The sequence below is a fragment of the Frieseomelitta varia genome, unplaced genomic scaffold, assembly GCF_011392965.1.
Source record: "Frieseomelitta varia isolate USP_RPSP 00005682 unplaced genomic scaffold, Fvar_1.2 scaffold_188, whole genome shotgun sequence".
Taxonomy (NCBI): Eukaryota; Metazoa; Arthropoda; class Insecta; order Hymenoptera; family Apidae; genus Frieseomelitta; species Frieseomelitta varia.
The window spans coordinates 245,622-261,164 of NW_025109616.1; the positions used below are offsets into that span (position 1 = coordinate 245,622).

A 15,543-nucleotide genomic window follows, 5' to 3' on the forward strand; every position below is an offset into this window, starting at 1 on the left:
GGAGAGGATTCAGTCTTTTGACACGACTGATTATCATTTGTTAAGACTAAACATACGTATATAATACCTAACACTCATTTGGACGAATATTTTTGAGGTTAGGTTTGAGCGAGCGTGACTCATTGTGATTGTAACATCATTTTAGGTAATTAGATATTGAATAATTAGTTATTTATTATAATTTGTACTTGAACCAATGTTCATATAATCACTTAATTTAAATAATTAGTTACTCATTATAATTTGTACTCGAACCAATGTCCAATCCAAGGGAATTAAATTTAAAATTCGAATTGAAATCTGAGTGGAATGGCAGTTTGCCTTTTCTTTCGAAACGGAACCATAACTTGTACTACACAAGTATAGGACAAATTGTGCAATATTGAAGATTAATGGAAGTGAAATGGATCGTACCAATAACATGCTAACGTAGTTGAACAAATGAGTAAAAGATCCTCCGTTGGTAAAATAAACGAACCGAGATGCTAACGGAATTCCAAATTCATTTTCTCTTCGTTAACGGTTCATCGACTAGCGACTGTTGTTAGCTTCACGCATTTTTCACGCTGTTACGCTAAACACGATGGTCGACGAAATCTTCTACGATCGTCGGGAGGGAAATTCTATCGACTCGCGAGCAGTGAATTTTCACTTGCCGGGAGAAATCGGTTCGCGTGCCACGAGAAAATCCGTGACCCTTTTTTCTTCTTACAACCGGTTTACTCGCGCTTTCCTTCTGGTCGAGTTACCTTTTCAGCAGGGCGCGAGACGATCCCAAACCTAATCTAAACCTAACTTAATCTAACCTTGCTGGAGACTTGATTTTCATTGAGAAGTTTGCTAAGGGAACGTACCAAAGTGTTAATCATCGATTTGGATGAAATTCAACGTAAATGTAGTTTTAAAAAAAAATATTTGATCCGTATTTCTTTTTTTTTTTTAACCGGCAATCGTCGACGTTGAAGGAATGAAAACTACCTTCAAACCACTTGAGGATCCGAAACATATTTCGTCAAATATCTCAGAAATTACTAAAGATACAGTTTTTGTGTAAATCAATGAAATTAGTGTTTTTTGACGACGATTTTGTATACCATTTTTTAAACAAACTATTTGTTTAAACAATATATTACAAAGATCGTATTTTCTATAAGGTTTTCCATCGAGTAAATGTTAATATATGTTCTTGAATATTTGTTTAAACAATATATTACAAAGATAGTATTTTCTATAAGGTTTTCCATCGAGTAAATGTTAATGTATGTTCTTGAATATTTGTTATTCAAGCACGAATTACGGATAAATTAAAATCTTGATTTTTGCATTACAAAAAAATTCTTCCGCTTCGCAATAGTATGACTCTCTAATGATTTAGGCATCAAATTATTAGTAAAAAAAAAAAAAAAAAAAACGTATTTGATATTCTCTTACGTGATAATAACGTTCGCTTGAATGCTTTGCCGGGCGTTGAGCATCGCGACTTAACTTTGTAAATCATTTTTTAATTGGCCACGTCTTCGTTGCGAGAGTTAAAGTAAAACTAATTGCTCCCTCGATAGAAATGAAGTAACTGCGCGGGCTTGTTACAGATACCATTTGAGATTAGCGGACACAGTGAAGAGCACAACCGCACCGACGACAATGAAAAATCGTCGACCACTTAAACTGATGCAACGTCGTAAAAAAAAAAAAAAAATCATGTAACCATCCGCTTGATCTTACTTTAAAACGCAGCTTTTAGTGAAGCTCCTAATTTGAGAGTCGCGAGTTTGTTTGTTTTTGAAGATGACTCTTTTTGCGTCACGTAGCGAGTGGAACAATTATTTTTCGAAAATTGTAAAAATTCAAACGCGTGTAAAAAACGTAAAAAAATTATTTTCGTTACTGAATCCACCGTAGAACACTAGAATTGATCAAAGTCAAAATGATTAATTTATAATTTTTCAGAATATAATTCTATAGATTTGCAATGTTCAGCGATTTGCATAATTTTTATAAAATACACGAATAGAATATTGTGTCCTTTGTTGTATCGTAAACTCTTCTCATTCATTTTGCTAGACTCTAATTTCTTCGACACGATTTTTATGCTCCAGTCGTTGTAAAATTCTAGTGTAAAACACTTAAGGTTTGCTGTGCGATTTTTCTTTTCTTTTTTTTATAGAACTTGAAATTTTTAACATTAGAGTTAAATGATGAAATTTTATCGTTTACATTTCTGTCGAATTTTAATATTTTTTGTTCAGTAAAGAAGTCGTTGCAAAGAGGAGACTTTAATCATCAAAACGACGGTGGATGTAATTATCATAGAAAATTTTGAATTTTGACAATTTTCGAGAGTAAAAATATTCTCATTTCTTCACCCGTTGCATTATATATAAAATCATTTTCAAAACAAAAAAAAAAAAAAAAAAGAACTCACAACGTATCAAAGTAGAAGTTTTTATACTTTAAAGTGAGATCAAGCGGATCGTCATACGATCATTTTTCACAAAGTTACATCAGTGTAAATCATCGACAATTGTTCACTATCCTTGCTACAGTTCATGTACCTCACATTTCCAATGTCTTACAATCTCTGATCAATTTCCAGTAAAAAAAACTCGGCGAACCGAGTTGGAGTTTAAATTTCCATTCGACGAGGGCAAGGATAGTCATGTTACTCGAACGGATCTCACCATCAAGATGACCTCGACGAAGCCGATCATCGCGTTTTCGTGGTTACTGCGATCTTACAAGAGACGCAGGTTCAAGTTAGAATGGCTGGCGTTCGTGTTCGCCTGCCTTTTGGCGAGCTGTACCGCCAGGAACAATCCACCGCGTTTCCTGATCGATGGCCAAACGGAAATCATCATTAGGCTGAAGGAAGGTCCCGATACACCAGTCGGTAAGAGCGTACGGAATTTCATTGTACACCGGAACCTCTACCATCCGAAGACCTACTGTTCGAACGTTCTAGCATCCGGACGTTCAACTGTCCAAATTCTGTACACAATTAGCAATTCACTCGTGTGTCAGATTCTGTTCTGTTATCTCACTATCTTACTATCTGAACAGAAATCGGCGAAATGTTTGGATAAATAAGGAAATATATAAATTGATATTAATATTAATGTTAATATTAATATATTATAAACTAATATTAATATATTAACAAGAAAAGACAAGTGTTTTACTATCCGAAATGTATTGGATAAATAAGGAAATATATAAAATAATATTAATATTAATATTAGTATAGTATAAATTAATATTATAATATATTATAATATATTATAAATTAATATTAATATATTAACAAGAAAAGACAAGTGCTCTGCTACCCGAAATGTTTGGATAAATAAAAAAATATGTAAATTAATATTATGTAAATTAATATATTATAAATTAATATTAATATTAATATATTATAAACTAATATTAATATTAATATATTATAAACTAATATTAATATTAATATATTATAAACTAATATTAATATATTAACAAGAAAAGACAAGTGTTTTACTATCCGAAATGTATTGGATAAATAAGGAAATATATAAAATAATATTAATATTAATATTAGTATATTATAAATTAATATTAATATTAATATTAGTATATTATAAATTAATATTAATATTAATATTAGTATAAATTAATATCAATATTAATATATTATAAATTAATATTAATATATAAAATATATAAAATAATATTAATATTAATATTAGTATATTATAAATTAATATTAATATTAATATTAGTATAAATTAATATCAATATTAATATATTATAAATTAATATTAATATATTAACAAGAAAAGACAAGTGCTCTGCTACCCGAAATGTTTGGATAAATAAGAAAATATGTAAATTAATATATTATAAATTAATATTAATATTAATATATTAACAATAAAAGACAAGTGTTCTACTATCCGAAAATTCTTTCAATCGAACAGCCACGTCCCCGTATCGTTATTTTGGACGTCAGAGGTTCCGCTGTGCCATTATTTCACGATAGCACGCCAATGCACGACGTTTGCACGGTGTTGCGATCAGCATTTCAGCAACATTTCAATTAATTAGGTCGTTTGTTCGTTGCCGTATCGTGTCGCGACTCGTGCCAACTGGTTTCTGTTGCAGGCAGTTTAATTTACAGGCTTCGCGGCGTCGATCCTGACGGTGACAGCATGACGTTCGGCGTTAGAGATCAACCTGGCAGCGACGTGATCCGGGTCGAGAATTTCAACATGGCCGAGGCCAATATTTACTTGAACAAATTGCTGGACAGAGAGGTAACTCGTCCTCGAGACGGTCTATTTCGTCGCGACGATTCAATTCGATCGTCCAGCGAAGCTGTTCGCGGTAACGTTTTCACCTCGAACCTTTTAACGATACTTTCTTTCACCAGTATGGTTTTAATAATTGAGCAGAACGGGATCGATCAATGAATATTTTGCAATAAATCAATAAATCAATGAATCAGCGCACAGTAGCTCTGCTACGTTATTAATTCTTTCCCAAAGAAGATCGTACAATTATAATTCTATTATAATTGGTACAATTATAATTCATATTATAAAAATCATATTCGGTGAAATATTGCAAAAATCTGCTCTAGCTCTAAGTGTAAAAAAAAGAAAAAAAGAAAAAAGTATTTGGAAGATTTTCGCAATGTTTCGTTACCTTCGCCTATTTCACACGAGAGGCAGCGAAGGAAAGTAGGTTCTCCGTTGTTTTGCGCATCCACGATCGCACGAGCGATCCTTTTCGTTCGAATATCTTTTACGCACGGTCGGGCTCGATCGCGGCAAGCAACAGTATCGAAGACATTAAAGAGAAACTCAGGGACGTTAAAGAAATACGCAACCAGCGATCTACGCCGGATCTATTCGTGGAAGTTGTTATTTTGTCATCATCGTCTCCCTTAAACGTGACCGTTTGCGTGCGGCTTAATTCCTCGTTGGAAACTACCACGCGTCCCGTGATTATTGGTTTGTCGCCGTGGCGAATCTCGCGATCGTTTCGCAATGATCTACAGATACAGCGTAGAGGAGCATAACTGTACCAGTGACGATGAAAAATTGTCGATTTATATATGTATACCGACATAAATTATATATATATGTATACCGTATATATAAAAAATTTATACCGTATATATTAAAATTTATAAAATTTATGCATATATTATATATGTGTACCATATATATAAAAAATTTATACCGTATATATTAAAATTTATAAAATTTATGCATATACTATATATGTGTACCGTATACATAAAAAATTTATACCGTATATATTAAAATTTATAAAACTTATGCATATATTATATATGTGTACCGTATATATTAAAATTTATAAAATTTATGCATATATTATATATGTGTACCGTATATATAAAAAATTTATACCGTATATATTAAAATTTATAAAATTTATACATATATTATATATGTGTACCGTATATATAAAAAATTTATACCGTATATATTAAAATTTATAAAACTTATGCATATATTATATATGTGTACCGTATATATAAAAAATTTATATAGGTATACCGATATAAAGTGCAATTAGGCTCTTCGTTATACACGTGAGGCTGCCAATTTCGAAACGACAGCACGATTTGCACGTTATCCAGCTTTCGTTCAATGCTTTCAACTTACTTTTTCGACCGATTTGAAATCACGATGCTCACGCTATAACTTCTGTTCGCGAGACGCGAACTTTGCCACGAAATATAGAATGTTCCTCTCGACAATAACATCAATTGTCAATAAATGTAAATGCAAAACGTTTAAAATTGAATTTTCCCTTCGAATTTGAAAAAAATACGAGCTCCTTTTGTTTCAGCTACTTTTAAATTTGAAAAAAATTTACGTAATGCTAAAATACTTTAGCCATCGAGACGAGCTTCTTCTATTTTCTCTATTCGACAGTGAAACATCTACGCGATAAGAAACTATTGTAATAAAAAAATGTTCTTCATACATTGCAATTCGGAAAATACCTTAAAAATTTGAGGTTAGGTTTTGAAAAATCGAAGTTTCTTAAAAAAGAAACCAAAAAAAAAAAATACTACGCCCTCGTAGAAATGTTACCAGGAGAAATTCGAGAAAGGTTCCATTTCTAAGTTAAATTTGAAGAGAGAGAAAGAAATTAGGGTCGGAATGAAACGCAAGGAATGCGCACGTTTCCGGCAGGTGAGGGACGAATACGCGTTGGTGTTGACCCTGACAGATGGAAGACTCGGCGAGGGGAATTTCATCACGCAGAGCTTGCTGCTTCTGGTGGAGGATGTTAATGACAACGTGCCAATCTTCCGTCCGCATCCGACTTCCCTGACTCTTCGCGAGGATTCCGGTCCTGGTATTTTGACGACGGTCGAAGCCACCGACGCCGATCTAGGGGCACACGGCCAGGTGGTTTACTACCTTCAGGAGCTCGACGGCGACAACGACGTGTTCAGCATATCCACTGTCAATGGGAAAGGTGTCATTCGGCTTGTCGGCCGTCTCGATTACGAAAAGAAATACTTGTACCAGTTGCGAGTCTTGGCGATCGATCGAGCGATCAACGAGAAGGTCTGTCTCCATTTTAACCGATTTAAATCAAGCCATTTCCAAACAATTTCCAAACCATTTCCAGTAGATATTTCTATTTACAGTAAATACTTCGTTTTTTAACTTTTAATTTATTTTATGATTTACATTAACAAATTGAATTAATTTATTTTTTGACTTTTGTATAAAAATACATTAAATATATTAAAATTATTTATATAAAATTTATATAAAATATATAAATTGTATAAAAATATATTAAATTTATATAAATATATGAATTATATAAAAATATATTTATATAAAATTATATTAAATATATTAAAAATATATAAAAATATATTAAATATATTAAAATTATTTATATAAAATTTATATAAAATATATAAATTATATAAAAATATATTAAATTTGTATAAATATATGAATTATATAAAAATATATTTATATAAAATTATATTAAATATATTAAATATATTAAAAATATATATAAAAATATATTAAATATATTTAAATTATTTAGATATATATTTTATATTTATTTTACAATTTACACTTCATTTTAATTTCTTTATATCACAATACCAAACAGTAGACTTATCTGTCAATGTCATTGACATTGTCCGCAATGGCAATGAGGGTACCTACAAAACCTCATTATACTGATTAAACCCTCATAGTACTGGTTAAGCTGTCTCATTCTTTAAAATACATTAGCAAAGCAAAAAAAAAAAAAAAAAAAACTTGCTTCAATCTGATGTCACAAATGAATGTTATAGTAAAAATGATAATTTTTGTAGTAGAGTTCAGGTACGTTGAGTTCAACTTCGAAGTAGAATGGCCTTCAGTGATAATTATTCCAGGTAAACACAGGAACAACCGCGATACTGGTCAAGGTTCAGGACGTGGAAGACCAACCTCCAGAATTCATAACCATGACACCTGTTGCCAGGATCAGTGAGAATGCTAGGATAGGCACCTCTGTTCTTCAAGGTCAGCTAACTCGTTACAAAGTAGCATTTTTTTTTCTACCGATATCGAGAGAATCGGAACGATCTTCTTTGAAGAATGAATATTTTTGTAATTAAATAAATATTAGGCATTTGTAATTTAAATATATAAAACATTAAATAAAATATATTATTATTAACTAAAAACATATAAAATACAGTGTACTTGAATTTGGTTAATTCGACACGAGGATATTGCGATGAAAAAATGCAAAATGAAGATTTTCCATTCAAGGTGAAGCCTTTAAAAAAATATACGAAATATAGAAAATAAATTGTACGTCTGATAAACACGATACGGTACAATAAATTGTGTATCTAATAAATTTTTAAACTTGATTTTGTTAAAAACGGAAAATTTTACTCTGTTGCCTACTTTATAACAATCTCCTGTTGAAATATAAACTTTCCAAATCCGATTTTCTCGGAAACGAAGGCTCCAACGAAGAAATTTCATTCTCTATTTTCACTTCGTTTCTTCACAATAGAATCACCTCACACTCCATTGTACTATCCCGGGGCACTCTTTGTATTTATATAATAAATATAAAAAACATACAAATGTCAAACATTTTATAGTTAAAATATTGTACAATTACTCGAAACGTTTCGCAGTTCGCGCGGTGGACGGCGACAAGGGGATAAACAACAAAGTGACGTACAGCATCAGCCAAGGTCCGCGATACTTGTTCGACATAGACGCGACTTCCGGCCTGGTGTTCACCAGGTCGCAACTCGATCGAGAAGCGGAGGAGAACGCCGAGGGCACTTTCATCCTGGAGATTACCGTGAGAGAGGTATCGAGCGTCGTTCCAGCGCCGTCCGTTTCCACCGAGGTCACCATTATCCTAACGGACGTGAACGACGAGACCCCCAAGTTCCGAAGCGCGAGATATCGCGCCGAGATAAACGAGAACGCGCCGCACAATACACCGGTGAATTTCATCGGGGACGCGATACCGGAAATTTACGATCACGACTTGGTGAGAAAAAGGACGATCTCGTGAGATTATTGTGAAACAGAGAGAGAGAGAGAGAGAGAGAAGATCATCTACTTTACAAAGATTCACTTTGCTTCTGTCTTCAGGGGACAAACGGCACGTTCAGAATGTTCGTCGACGGTGACGACGGTATATTCGACGTGACTCCGTCCAGAGGAATCAACGAAGCACCGTTCCTTATACGCGTGAAAAACTCCAGCAAACTTGATTTCGAAACCAGATCGGGTAGGTTTGCATTGGTTTGCATGTTGCCACGTTTGAAAGGAGTTTGAGCTTTGTACAATTGTTCCTTTGCAATTTCAGTGATAAATTTCACGCTGATCGCGAGGGAAGTGGCGACGGTGGCACCGAAGCAGAGCAAAGTGCCGGTGGTCGTGTTCGTAAGAGACCAGAACGACAATTATCCAGAGTTCACGGAGGACACGTACGAGGTATCGATTCCGGAGAACTGCGCGGTTGGAACGACAGTGGCGTGGGTTCAAGCCCTCGACGAGGACAGTGGCAGCTTTGGAACTCGTGGGATCAGATACACGAACTTAGGCGGCAGCATCGCACACGCGTAAGCACTCTGCAAGCTTTATTTCGAAATGATCGTTCATTTGTGATCTGACTGTGAATTGCAGATTGTCCATGGATCCTCTGACTGGCGTGATCACGGTTAAAGAAACCGGATCGAGCTTCGATCGAGAACTGGTGTCCCGACACTATTTAACAGTCGAGGCGAGAGACGATCTCGGCAAAGGTAATCGCAACACCGTCCAACTGATCGTCAATGTGAACGACGTCAACGACAATGCCCCTGTGTTTCTGCAAAACAAGTACGAGGCGGTGCTTCTGGAGAACGAGGACCATTTCGAATCGCCTTTAATCGTCGAAGCGTTCGACATTGACTTAAACGGTTCGTCGCTTGCTTTCACCTACAGTGACGAGCAAAACTGAACATACGTACGGATTTTTCATATCAATTATTTTAATTATCAAGTGTTTGCACGTAGAATATGCGCTGTTTTGCTGTTTTGATTTCCCAAGGGGAATTTCATGACTATGTTGTCGTCACTGTGCCGACAAGTACGAAATTGTTTTCGTGGAGTGTGAGTTTTTGCATCATGATTAATTTGATGAAAATGAAAAATTGTCGATAATTAAAACTGTTGTAACTTTCGTTTAAAAATTTCACTTGCTCTCGTTTCGTTTTCATTGCAAAATATTCCAATACCACGTAGCGATAAATGTTCCTTTCTTTGAGAAAAGAAAAATTTTATTTGTGATTAAATCCATCGCAGTCCCGAAGATTAAAGCTTTCCATTTATCACTCGTAAAACTTGCTGCTATGATTTTTTCCCCCATTGTTTTGATGAATTTTAAACGAAAATTCAAAAAAATCCCAAACCTTAATCTTCAGAGTTCAATAAAATTACGAAAAAGGGAAGTTTCAAGGGATCGTTATGAAAAGAAAATTTCAATTTTCAACAATTTTCCAGAATAAAGGTACTCTTACTTTCTCACTTGCTGCGTGATGTGAAAGCATCTCTGGAAAAAAAAAAAAAAAACAATCGAAGAAAAAATTTCAAGCTTCAAAATGAGACCAAATAGATTCTTACACCATTTTCGTTTTGCAAAGTTATTATAACATTCTATTATTATTCCAGATTATAACAGTGAAAGTATCGACGTATTTTTCATCATTGTGAGTTCAGTTATGCTCCTTGCTGTACATCGTACGTAACTAGATCACCAGAGAAAGTTGAGAAATACAATGTCCTCTTTATCGACAGGCACTAAGAACAGCGAGGTAACGTACGCCTTGGTATCGGGTGAATTTTCGCGGAATTTCAGTATCGATTCGAAGCGGGGCGTAATTACCCCGACTACGCCCTTGGATTACGAAGCGTTGCCTATCAGCCAAGGACACAGGGAGACATCGGTACGTCCTCTGAGACTGACGGTACGAGCCAGGGACATGGGGACCCCGAGCTTGAGCTCTGACGCTCCATTAATTATTTACCTCAAGGACATCAACGACAATCCACCCGCATTCGAGAGAACGTTGTACAAGAGAAGCATTCCTGAAGATCTGCCTGGGGGTACCAGCGTCGTTCAGGTAACGAATTTTATATCGAGTGGTTACGATGATTGAAACTTACATTTAACAATAATTATAATTGTAATTTGTAGTTTGCATTGTTATATCACTTGGCGATATTTATATTACACACAGTGGTTACTGTGTCACGAATTTACTTTTCAGCGTAAGGTACTGTAGAAAAATGAAAGAGGATGAGGCTATGATTTTTTTGTATTTACATGTGTTTGTCCAATAGTAAAAGTACCTAGAAACCTTTTTTTAGTTATACTACTTTTTGAAAATCGAAGGTAATCGAAAAAGAAGATATATAGGGTTTCATTTAAAAAATTGGAGGTTACCTTTAGTTCACAAAAAAAAAAAAACAGTATGAATAGAAAAAATTTTCATACACCATTACATTGCGTACAAAAATCAGTACAATTTTATCGCGTTTACGAGACAAAACGCTGGATTTGTATTATATTATTTTGTAAATTTATATTATAATAATAATAGTAGTAGTAGTAGTAGTAGTAGTAGTAGTAGTAGTAGTAGTAGTAGTAGTAATAGTAGTAGTAGTAATATTAATAGTATTAATAGTACTAATAACAATAATAACAGTAATAATAATAATAATAATTTTATCGCGTTTACGAGACAAAACGCTGGATTTGTATTATATTATTTTGTAAATTTATATAATAATAATAATAATAATAATAATAGTAGTAGTAGTAGTAGTAGTAGTAATATTAATAGTATTAATAGTACTAATAACAATAATAACAGTAATAATAATAATAATAATAATAATTTTATCGCGTTTACGAGACAAAACGCTGGATTTGTATTATATTATTTTGTAAATTTATACAATAATAATAATAATAATAATAGTAGTAGTAGTAGTAGTAGTAATATTAATAGTATTAATAGTACTAATAACAATAATAACAGTAATAATAATAATAATTTTATCGCGTTTACGAGACAAAACGCTGGATTTGTATTATATTATTTTGTAAATTTATATAATAATAATAATAATAATAATAATAATAATAATAATAATAATAATAGTAGTAGTAGTAGTAGTAGTAGTAGTAGTAGTAGTAGTAGTATCAGTAGTATTAGTAGTACTAATAATAACAATAATAATAATAATAATTTACACGAAGAGAATGCTTTCATTGCAGGTTAAAGCCTGGGACAAGGATCTATCGTCGCCCAACAACAAGCTGGTTTATCGAATACAAAGCGGCGCGGGTGACAAATTCGTGATCAGCCCGGAAAGAGGTGTGATTCGAGTCGCGCCGGGTTCCAATCTGGATCCGGATCTAACTTCGCCGAAAACGACGAGGTATAGCTTGAACGTAATAGCGATCGACAGCGGAACGGAAGTGCAAAGGACGGCGGATGTTCTGGTCAACATCACCATAGTGGACGTCAACAACAAGCCGCCAGTGTTCATCGAACCCGGTACAGTGACCATTCGCGAGAACACGCAGGCACGTATTTAAAATGCACGTTTAATACGTTTAAAATTATTAACCCTTGCGGTTGCTGTTGGCGCCCATAGGCGTCTGACTTGCTTCGGTGAAAGGAGAGGCGCCTATGGGCGCTCACTTCACGTTGCTCGAATCAAACTGAAGACAGATGAAGGGTAAATGTTATGGGAAATAATTGTAGCAAACTTCACTTAGACGTACGTGAATTCTAATTCAATAGTTACATCTTCCATTTGTCATGTATTATTGGAACGTGATTATTTTACAGTTGTTTCATTTAAAAATGTCGTGGTAATAAAAAACTAACCACAAAAGGTACATGCCAAAACATGACAAAACAGTTTGGATTCTGAGGACATAAGTGATTTGGAAATGCTCCTCTTTATAAGGGTTTTATATTTAAAAAATTGAATTCTACTAGAAAAAGTTTGTAATACTAGAAACTCTAGAGAAATACTAGAATTTCTTTTTCTATCTGTCAGATTTAGCAAACAATACAGCTCAAGTAGAGTGTATGCATGTAAAACGAAAGATAGGAATACTGATAATGAGCAAAGGCATACGTGAATACAATACAACAATTCGGAGGAAATGCAAAGAGCAAATGTGCAGCGTATAGAAAACACAACGGAAGAAGGGAAACAGATTACGAATGCAACAACTGTGGTGTAGGATTACCCATCATTATTATTAACCCATGTTTCCAATTACACCACACTTGACTAGATTGTTCGATAAATTCTGAAATAAAGCTCAAAGTTATATGTGCACTAACAATTCAATACGAAACGGAATATGATACGAAACCAATAAATAAATAATACTGATTTAACATAGTGCAATCTGATGTTTTGATTATTTCGATATACTTTCTGAACGAAAAATTTCGTCGTTCGTCATGCTACGTGCGGTTCGTATCAAAGTCTGCCGTAGTGAAAGGGTTAATAAAACATTTCTTCTTCTTTTTTTTTTCACTGTTATCTGATAATTCTCGCCATTTCGTTAGGTGGGGGCGTACGTGCATCGTGTCGTGGCTAACGATCCAGATATAGCGCCGATACTGCGCTATCGGATCGATCCGAACTCTTCGGAGGCAAGAAACGAGGAAGGAACGCTAATTAAGATCCAAGAGTATGATTATCTGTCCGCTTTGGAATTGAACGCGCTCGACGGATTGCTTCGAGTGGTGAAGCTGCTGGACAGAGAGAGAGTCGAAACGATAAGATTGGGTCTGGTCGTCGAGGATTTGGCTGCGATCAGGGGAGTACAGACTGCATCCGGTCAGTACGAACGACTTTCTAAGAGATAAAAACGAGTCACGCAAATTTCTTCGACCATTTTCTCAATCGTCACTTCGTGTTTCGTGTTACAGCCACGTTGAACATAATAATCGAGGACGAAAACGACAACAATCCAAGGTTCCGCAGGCCGTTTTACAGACGATCGGTAACGGAGAACAGCAAGAATGGCGTCAACATCGCGAACATCGTTGCCGACGACGCGGACAAGAACCGCAGCATCACGTACACGCTGGAGAGCCCGAGAGAGCTGGCGGATTTGGTTCACCTTGACTCGGAAACGGGCGAAATGGTCGTGGCGAGTAAAATCGACAGGGAACAATACTCCTGGCTGAATTTAACTGTTCGCGCCACCGACTCGGGAATTCCGCCCAGGTAATTTTGATTCGCTCGCCTCGCGAGCTAACATAGTCTTCTTACCAGAAGATTTAACGTAACAATAAGTCTTCTTTTATTGATTTGACATAACAATAGATCTTCTTACTGAATTTCGTATTGATAAGATTTCTTATAATAATAAGACTTGACGTAACAATAATTCTTCTTATTGAATTCTGTATTGATAAGTTTTTTTATAATAATCAGATTCAACGAAACAATAAGTCTTCTTATTAATTTGACATAACAATAAATCTTCTTACTGAATTTCATATTGATAAGATTTCTTATAATAATAAGATTTGACAAGTCTTCTTGTTGAATTCTGTATTGATAAGATTTTTTATAATAATCAAAGTCGACACAATAATAAGTCTTCTCATTGATTTTACATAACAATAAATCTTCTTATTGGATTTCATATTGATAAGATTTCTTGTAATAATAAGATTTGACAAGTCTTCTTGTTGAATTCTGTATTGATAAGATTTTTTATAATAATCAAATTCGACGCAATAATAAGTCTTCTCATTGATTTTACATAACAATAAATCTTCTTATTGGATTTCATATTGATAAGATTTCTTGTAATAATAAGATTTGACGTAACAATAATTCTTCTTGTTGAATTTTGTATTGATAAGATTTTTTTATAATAATCAGATTCGACGCAACAATAAGTCTTCTTATTGACTAGACATAACAATAAATCTTCTTATTGAATTTCATATTGATAAGATTTCTTGTAATAATAAGATTTGACGTAACAACAAGTCTTCTTATTGAATTCTGTATTGATAAGATTTTTTTATAATAATCAGATTCGACGTAACAATAACGTCTTCTTATTTGAAGAATAAGAAGAATTTGAAGAATTTTTAAGAATTTTATATTTTTAGATCGAGCTTGTCCGAGGTGTACGTTCAAGTATTAGACGAGAATGACAATAACCCGTACTTCGTGACTGACATCGGCAATTTGACCGTGATGGAAAATGCCAAGATTGGCACGGAAGTTGCTACCATTCAAGCTAGAGACCCGGATAGCGGCGATTACGGGAAAATCACGTATCTGCTAGACCGAGTGTCATCCCAGGCAAGTATGCTCTCACGATACATTGTGCCGTGATATCACACCATAAATGTATCGTACGAATTATTTAACAAATTTATGGAAAATTCGTGCTTCGTGACACAGGGTACGTTCGCCATTCATCCCGAGACCGGCGCCTTAACCGTGGCAGATCTGATCGACTGGGAAGACAAACAAAATTACGTTCTAGTCATCGAGGCTTGGGACAACTATCAGTTCGGCTATACAGCCGGGGAGTCGAGAAACGCGTTCAAACAGATCCAGTATGCAAATGCTTGAGATTAATCTGCGAATAATTTACACTGACTCCCTTGAGAACTTTATTATTCGTATTTTATTTCAATTCTTCGCTTTTAAGGGTGACCGTGACGGATGTCAACGACAATCCACCAAAGATGGACGTGCCCTCCACGTGCGTTACCATATCAGAATTCCACGATGTCAAGGATTTAATTTTTGGAATCAAGGCGAAGGATGCGGATGACCCGACGACCCCGAACGGCCGCGTGAAGATTAGGATTCTTTCTGGAAACGAGTTAGGTTTGTGAAGAAACTTTAAAGTCGATTTTCTCGAAAATCAAGCTCCAGATAAAAAAAATGTTATACCAAATTTTTTTCTTATTCTTTTAAC

At 34.5% G+C, this 15,543-nt stretch overlaps 1 protein-coding gene across 1 annotated transcript in view; it reads left to right on the plus strand.

The window, feature by feature from the left end:
• The window catches only part of LOC122539023 (cadherin-23), a 31,677-nt gene that overhangs the window by 11,543 nt on the left and 4,591 nt on the right, over positions 1–15,543 (plus strand). Inside the window, exons 2-16 of the mRNA XM_043673595.1 lie at positions 2,594–2,887; positions 4,132–4,283; positions 6,201–6,581; positions 7,424–7,553; positions 8,186–8,553; positions 8,658–8,796; positions 8,875–9,130; positions 9,195–9,469; positions 10,347–10,672; positions 11,833–12,144; positions 13,151–13,424; positions 13,517–13,817; positions 14,720–14,915; positions 15,018–15,175; positions 15,271–15,452. Coding sequence (XP_043529530.1) covers positions 2,686–2,887; positions 4,132–4,283; positions 6,201–6,581; positions 7,424–7,553; positions 8,186–8,553; positions 8,658–8,796; positions 8,875–9,130; positions 9,195–9,469; positions 10,347–10,672; positions 11,833–12,144; positions 13,151–13,424; positions 13,517–13,817; positions 14,720–14,915; positions 15,018–15,175; positions 15,271–15,452 — 3,652 coding nt within the window. The 5' untranslated portion in view covers positions 2,594–2,685. The remainder of the gene's footprint in view (positions 1–2,593; positions 2,888–4,131; positions 4,284–6,200; positions 6,582–7,423; positions 7,554–8,185; positions 8,554–8,657; positions 8,797–8,874; positions 9,131–9,194; positions 9,470–10,346; positions 10,673–11,832; positions 12,145–13,150; positions 13,425–13,516; positions 13,818–14,719; positions 14,916–15,017; positions 15,176–15,270; positions 15,453–15,543) is intronic.